Source organism: Azolla caroliniana, unplaced genomic scaffold (genome assembly GCF_043228905.1).
Source record: "Azolla caroliniana isolate FFs.n. ecotype wild unplaced genomic scaffold, voAzoCaro1.0.p SCAF_3, whole genome shotgun sequence".
NCBI classification, from domain to species: domain Eukaryota; kingdom Viridiplantae; phylum Streptophyta; class Polypodiopsida; order Salviniales; family Salviniaceae; genus Azolla; species Azolla caroliniana.
The window spans coordinates 13,546,000-13,553,917 of NW_028230438.1; the positions used below are offsets into that span (position 1 = coordinate 13,546,000).

The 7,918-nt window shown below is 39.4% G+C and overlaps 1 protein-coding gene across 3 annotated transcripts; it reads right to left on the reverse strand.

Annotated features, from left to right (window-relative positions):
* Positions 1-1,190: 1,190 nt before the first annotated feature.
* LOC147866264 (uncharacterized) lies at positions 1,191-7,646 on the reverse strand. Of its 3 annotated transcripts, none has more exons than XM_087316633.1 (6): positions 7,227-7,646; positions 3,396-3,520; positions 2,968-3,282; positions 2,699-2,868; positions 2,134-2,610; positions 1,191-1,388 (listed from the first exon to the last, which is right to left on the reverse strand). In XM_087316633.1, the coding sequence occupies exons 1-5, from the start codon at positions 7,629-7,631 to the stop codon at positions 2,168-2,170; spliced, it is 1,458 nt and encodes a 485-aa protein (XP_087172759.1). In that variant the 5' UTR covers positions 7,632-7,646; the 3' UTR covers positions 1,191-1,388; positions 2,134-2,167. The 3 variants fall into 3 exon arrangements, with proteins under 3 accessions (XP_087172759.1, XP_087172758.1, XP_087172757.1); XM_087316632.1 differs by lacking the exon at positions 1,191-1,388 and adding an exon at positions 1,907-2,023; XM_087316631.1 differs by lacking the exon at positions 1,191-1,388 and having other exon boundaries at positions 1,907-2,610.
* Positions 7,647-7,918: the final 272 nt, after the last annotated feature.

The following is a 7,918-nucleotide window of genomic DNA, read 5'->3' on the forward strand; positions in this document are numbered from 1 at the left end:
TTGCAGTCCCTTTATATAACCTACATAGGTCAAAAGGTGTGTTTTTCTAATGATGGTGTCAAAAAAATATTGTGGGTTAGGAAATGGTTATTCCAAAATAAAACCCGCAAGTTTAAATTTTGACCTATGTAGGTTATATATGGCCTTCATCATTTTTCAATAATAAATTCCAAAGCTAATGGCATTGAGAGAGAAAAATACACCTATAATGGGGAATAAATAGTCTTAGTTCCAAGGAAATAGTAAAGCTCTCCAAAACTTTCATTTCATGTTCGCTATTGTGGCCTAATGATTCTTCTTATCAAAGGAAAGTGTGCCCTTGGGGTCATTAAATCACGAAGTGAGTTGTTTGATTTGGACATATGGTGCTATTTTAGAGCATTATCCCCTTGGTGCATGTGTAAAGACCATACATTGGCTTCTTTGGTTAACATACCATAGAATTTTTATTTTGCCTTGAAATTTGAGGGGTTGGTGCAGGTATATACCCTAGTTTTGCTTGTAGAAAGGCGCTTTACATTTTTCAACGTATTTTGCTTCTCCTTGTTAGGTTTTCTATGACGATTATGTCAATATTGGTCTTCCCTTGGATCATCGCAATTTGTTGCAAAAGAAAAAGAACTAAAGTTAAGAGCAAATTACTCAAACTCTAAAGCCATTATAATCCCACTAGAATAGATTTGCATATATGACTTCTCCGCAAACTCGGAGAAAACCATGGCAAGGATGGAAGTGGCGGTTGAGACATACGTGTGGAAAGAGAACGAGTAGCAAAAGACCAATGCTAGGACGGAGAGAACAAATGCGGCAACAGAAAGGGAGACGGGGATGATCAAGCTTGGTGGATGTGTGCCCAACACTTGAGAGCATGCGCCCAATTCCGTCTTTGTCAATAACATCCAAAAGCCACAATGCCTTTGACTCCTATGTAACCATGTTCTTAATCACTCTATCAAGATTGATATGATACAAATTTTCTATACAAATTTCATAGTAAGTTGTTCATCCCCTATTGTGAAATGAAACATTAGTGTGTTTACCTAAGCTAGGCTTTGCAAATATAATTGATCAACCAATTTTCAATTATGAATCCAGAATGTACGTGCACCATTGTCACAATCTTCAATTAGAAAGCCACCTTTCTTAATGGTTCATATTTTCAAGATAAAATCCTGTTATTGTCTTCTCATAACACAATTTTAATTTTATTATAGGTCAATTTTTGCGTAAGTTCACATGCCAAATGTAGCAATAAATTCTTGACATTGGACATAATTCCAACAGTTACTGTTGAGATGCGATAGGTTTCCATATCTTGAAAAAGAAGAAACAAATAACAACTTCATTATCTTTTCATTAAAATTGGCAATGTTATCTATGACCATTTCCTTCACATTTATCTGTCAGCAACACATCTTTATAATCATGATTCAGAAGATATACAAATTCCTTATCTTAGTTTTGGACACACCATTATGAAGCAGAAAAGCAGATGTGATGCTTTTGCAGAAAAATGAAGCATAATTGTATAATTAAGACGATCGACTACAAAAAAGCCCCCAAATTATATAGAATTTAGAAAATATCTACACTCATTTATTTAAAAAGTAAAACAGAATATTAAGTACAAATTTATTAGCAACCGTGCTAATTTGAAATATAATAAAGCTTAATTCCTACACTCAACATTAATTAGTTATTTACAATGCATACTAATTATTACATTAATCTCAATTTATTAAAGTTTAATGACCTATGTAACTAAACTTTAATAGTGGGTATGCTTACATGGCATGTAATCAAGTAGGTTATTATTTCCCTACAAAATACACAGCAATGAAGTTAATTTGATTGTGGAATCAAATCCTCTCTTTAATCATCAGGCAAAGTGAGGGGACTCCAGATGGATCACATCAAGCTAACAACATGGAGCTTCAAGGACTTCAAACACATAACGCTGTTTACCATTGCGATAGTACAAGCTATATACTGGAAACTTTGTTCGCAGGATCAAGTTATTGCACTATAACATGGAAAGGAACGAGTGGGTGAGTACAAAAAAGCTTGGGACTCTGGACTCGTTGAAAAACTAGATGGAAATTGAATTAGATAATACAAAAACTTCAGTCTCACCATCAAATGCTGAAGAAGTTTGAGCTCCCAAAATCTAAATTTCTCGACTGACAACATAAATGATTTGGCCATCTTCGCTTTCTTGCTGTACATCCAGCTTCAATTGAATAGCTGCCTCTTTCACAGCTAGCCTTTCCATTTCAGTCAGCCAAGGAGACAGTCTCAGAAGAGCTTTCTTTTGCTCTCCTTCTAGAGCGCACTTCAGCGATACATCACCTTTCAGGGTCATGTCCTCTGTGAAATATTTAAGCCCAACTACCTTGTCTGAATTTATTTCAAATGTGTCATTAGCAAAATGTTGTAGGAGACCCTTGAGAGAATCTATCCACACTGGCTCAGAGACTTCCAGGAATTCATGTATAGTGAGCAAAGGGAGAAAAACTTTCCCAAGTTTGACTTCGTCAGGGTCTCCTCTGCCATGGAAATCAGATCCCCCAAGTTTTAAGAGGTTGTAGGATGCAGCCAAGTCTCCAAATCCTACTAAGACCCAATAATATAATAACAATAACAATAACAATAACACAAAAGAAACGAAGGAATTGCAGAAAGAGATCTACAAACATACCACTTGCTTTTCCATTGCCTCTGTACACTTCAATAGCATGAAGTCCTGCACTCTTCAGTCGTTTCACCACTGAAAGAGGATCCCTGAGGGACCAAGGATGGGCAAGTGATGAAATACCTCCCGTGTCCCGTATGAGACGAACAGCATCATCTGCTGCCATTTCATATCCCCTATACAAAATTAAAAACTCATAGTCAACCACGTTTGAATGCTTCTACTAATCTAATGTTCAATGTTGGAGCTGATATGGTACGCTACTAATGACTTACGGCGCATAAGCGGGGCCTCCATCATAAAGGTACTTGTTGAATGCTTCTCTCAGATTATAAACATGCCCTGCCTCCACAAGTGCCCGTGCTATATGCACTCTCCCAGGGGCAACTCCAGCCCCTGCAATTGCTATAACCCGTGCCCATTCCACAGGTTTCTTCAATGACATCAATTTACTAACAATAGTTTTTGCTCGATGATACCGTCCTTCACGTATGCGTGCCAGCGCTCTTTCTAGCTCTTGACATCGCATAGGACCACAGCTACTATAATAACCTAATATGTGAACTGGATCTTGAGACTCACTCTTCATGCTGTCACAGGGAAAAAGGTTAGAAAGGAAGAAACCAGTCTGGGCCACTTCGTTTGAATAATTTAGGACTATCTTTGCTCCTATAAGAGGAAGAAGAGACACCATGGGGATTACCTAGATGGTACTTGTGCACTTATTTCAACCCCAGGGATTAGCCGAATTTTATGTTTATTTGCTTCCTGTACTGCTTCAGGTATTCCAGACATTGTATCATGATCTGTCAATGCAAGTACCTGTACCTGTTCGATACCATTTCTACTTCAATGGCCGTATAAATTCAAAGAAACCTTTAATAGAATGAAAGTAAGGCACTTGTATTGACGTCAATAATATTATGTACACCATACTTCCTCTGCTAGCAATAGTTGGAATGCAATAAACAGAACCTGGAGTATGTGTGCCACAAAGCAATCTCCTTCCGAAAGTTGAAGCAAGAAATACAACACAACCTGGAGTATGTATCACAAAGTAATTTCCTTTCTGACGTTGATGCAAGCGTCACTCAATAAAGGTGTTTTGGTATGGCTATCTCTGCCAGGCATGCTTCTCAACCACCAAATTTCTCTATGCAATGAGATACCTCATCTAGGTAAAGATCGAGAAGAATGAGGACTAGTAAGATCCTTGTCCAGCATGCTCCTTAACTAACAAATATCTCTATGCAATGAGATATCTCATCCATATAAATACCAGAGAGAGTAGTTAACTGTAGGCATCCAGATTTCATTGAAAAAATGCTACCTACTCCCTCTGACCCATCCAAAAACATAGATTCCTCATTGAATATCTATTGGGACACAAGGGATGTCTGATCTCTGCATGAACCTGCGTGTTGCAATGTCAAAGACCTTTCAGAAATCCACAAAGCAACCATAGCTTCTCTTTTTATGGGCTTTTCCTACAACATGCAGTCCCAAAAGAAGCTTTTCTCTCTCCCAAAAACCGAATTTCGAATTCGACGGGAGGCATGTCTTTCTCATGATGTGAAATTAAGGGTCCTCAAAAATCTATTTTAGTCCTCTCACTTAGTGACTTTATGTAAGGCCTAACTTAAAGTGACAATATTAGGCACACCTTTCAAGAGTTCCAGGGAACAAGTAAAAATAAAATTATCACTCGGCATCCAAGATGCTTCCTCACTCCGGAGACATCTCTTTTTGGACCAGCTCATGTTAAAGATCTTTCAAATACAAATGCTTGTCCATTGAAGCTCACAATGTTACAGGTTTAGCTAATGGAATATCTTCGTGGATATCCTTAGCAGAATTATTGATGAATAACCATTGCATATAAGAAAGCTTTACCATATTTATTCATATTTATATTTTTACTTATTATTGGTGGCTGCTCTTCCAGAGGAGCCAACAATTTCACATGTTTGGTCTCAAAGTTCATTTTGATTTTTAAGGGACATTACTATCACTTCTTTCTTTTTTCTTGTTTATCATAAACAAGATATTAGCAAATGAGGGGCTATGCCGAATGGTACACCAGGTTTCAGTAACGTGTACATCCAGGGTCAAATCTTCCAGACCTCAATCATTTATAAGATGACCTTGCGAAATGTAGGGGTTAAAAGCATGACTGCTCTTCATTGACCAACCTCACCAACTGAACTACACCCATTTGGTCCTCTATTGCTTCTTTTCCTACTAGTAAGCCATATTTTTATAACTCTGTGCATCACGGTCAAAATCTCACTACTTGAACCAATTTACTGAATGACAACGGAATGTAGAGTGAAGACATGATCTTCTGTTCTCTGTTGGACAAACTGACCAAATGAATTGCAACAGTCTATGCACACATAGTTATCAATTTGCTTGACCTTGCACAATGCAGGGATTTAAAGTCTGACTGATCTTCACAAGCAACCTTACCAACTGAGCTATATCTTTCACTTCTTTTCCTAATACTAGGCCATAATTATATAGCCCTAATCTCAGGGTCTAAATCTCACTAGGTGAACTAATTTACCAAATGAAACTATAAAACGTAGAGTGAAAACATGACCTTCTGTTCTCTGTTAGAGGAACTTACCAAATGAATTGCAACAATCTATGACCAGGGCTATACATTGTGGTTTGGAACTGCAATGGATCGCTTTGGATATATTGAAGAAAAATGGAAGAGGTCATGGTCAGCTGAGACATCCTACACATTACAGAGTTACACCAAAACCCACAGAAAGGAGTTACCTGAAGTGAGGGCTTTCAATGCAAGCCTGCATACAAGCAACTCACCAGACAATGTGCATCAAGAAGATCACAAAACCGTCACACTTCCTTCTAATGAGACATCCATCCACTCATACAAGTAGTGGCACGATATGTAGATTCAAATTGAGCTCCCATATACACAAGCCTTATTGATTAAATTACGTTTCTTTCACCAAAGGGATCCCGCTACACAGAAGCAAAAAAGCACTCAAGGAAATAAGAGTGGTGGAGAAACTGAGGCAATCTACACTGATATTTAAATGGCATTAGGTATTATCACACAGGAGATTTCAACGCCAAGATACAAAATAGACAACGTATCTTGACAGACCCAAAAATAGTTCACTTGCTATCATTAAAGGATTCTGGAACGAGCAAGAGTTCAACCGACTGGGGATCAGACAAAACAAAGTATTGCAAACATCTATTTTAGAACAAGGGTGGTTCACTGACACTTAGAACCTACAACAGGATGACGAAGTGACTAGATTCTAGCACCCTTAAATGTTAACACTTAACTTTGACAGGAGGATACAACGGTAACCATCAAAACCTTCACCACCCCACCCCACCCCACTGAATCAACGAAAACCCACTTAATTTTCCATAATCCTGGCTACCAATACAACCAATAAACTGACTTCACCCTTACCATTAAACTCACAGGAGGCCAGGCTAGAGTAGAAGTTTCCTATATCTATCTAGGAGTCAACTTTAGAAGCACCATTGGACACTTCAATATGACCCAGACCGCCAGAGATTGACTAACTTGAGAATATGCAGCATTAAAGATGCTCCTAAAACAATACCAACAAGCACAGTTCCAAGAACCTTGTATCAAAGTATGACCATTCCACACTATGGTCACCCCAGCCTCACATTGGGTTCAAAGTCTCCCCATTCACTCTGGTCACAAACAGAGTGTCTACTAGCAATAACAATAAGTCATCCTCGATCCTGTACGAGATCATTCAAGCTGAATTCTTCATGTCCACACAGCGGTTAGAAGCAGTCCAGTAAAAAAAATCCTTGTCATCGGGGACTTGCACCCTATCATTATGCCAAACCCCTCAATGATGAAAGCAACAATGTATTTCATTTGACGTGCTTCTCAAATGATAGATTCATAAAGAGACTAAGGTATATGGATTTTTGAATGCCCTTCGGATCCAAAATGGAACAGGCCAAATCAGAACAGGCGTCCGCATGCCTGCCTAGAGACAACAGGCGTTATGAGTTGCATAAGGATAGGTTGACGGTGAGAACTATTTGGTGTGGAGATGCTCGCCCAGTCATCAAGAATGTCAGAGAGAAAGTATGCCACACTCTTCATTGGGTAGTTTGGCCAACACTTACATGAGCTTCATAATGTGTACAAAATTGTCCTGTATGTATATCAGCGCATGCTACGAAGAGGCTGTCATACATCACTCACTACTTCTTCCATAGGTTTGTTTGCACGTTCCGAGGAGTCACCATTGGTCAAGTGGAGGAGGATTAGCAGCAAAACTGCAAGTACCACCCAATTACAATGAACGTGGGCCATATAACCCACCTGATCAATCAATAGGCCAATTTCAGCCTCCACTTGAGCTTACACTTATACTCTTAACTCTGCTTACCCCCAACCAATAGAACATGCATCGGCAGTAGATGGACCACCTGAAAGTCCTTACAGGAGACAAAGAAAGAGAGAGAGAGAGAGAGGGGGGGGGCGGAAATTTACCCCACTTGAGACAGCCCTTTGAACAAGCTGTTGTGGAGTCAGCATTCCATCGCTACAAGCAGAGTGGGTATGGAGATCAATAATGAGAGGCTTGATATTTTTGAAGGAAGACGCTGGAAGCCAGTCGTCGTGGTCGGCAAGAGGAGGAGGAGGAGGAGGAGGTGCATCCATGATGAGCAATGACGATGCCCAGCGAGCAACGACGATGTGAGGGGCAGAAGAAGAAGAAGGATCGATGCTCTGCTTCTTCTTCTTCTCCTTCTTCTTCTTCTTCTTCTTCTTCTGCTGCTGCTGCTGCTCACTGCGTCGCTTAACTACTACTACTGATGATGATGATGATGATGATGATGATGATGATGATGATGATGCTTCTTCTTCTTGTCGCTTCTTGTGACCCTTGGCCATGTCCTGTCCTGTCCTCTTCCTTCACTTTATGAATTCTATAAAGGAGAGACGACGACACGGAATTAATTAAGAACACAGATAGAAGAAGACGGCCATCGTTGCTTGCTTGCTTCGTGGCTGTTCAACCAGGAGATGAATGATGGATGGATGGATGGATGGATGGATGGATGATGGATACATACATACATACATATACATCATCATTCATTCATTCATTCAGAGGGAAAGACGGACAGACTGACAAAACCTCCCAAAGTTTATATACATATATAATATATTATATATCA

Bases quoted from the DNA above. Each gene is read 5' to 3' on its own strand.
- LOC147866264 (XM_087316633.1), bottom strand. From the start codon at position 7,631: ATGGCCAAGGGTCACAAGAAGCGACAAGAAGAAGAAGCATCATCATCA. The intron at 3,521-7,226 runs GTAAATTTCCGC...GGTATCGAACAG, and splicing joins AAAGGGCTGTCTCAAGTGGG to GTACAGGTACTTGCATTGAC. The intron at 2,611-2,698 runs GTATGTTTGTAG...GGGTCTTAGTAG, and splicing joins AGGCAATGGAAAAGCAAGTG to GATTTGGAGACTTGGCTGCA.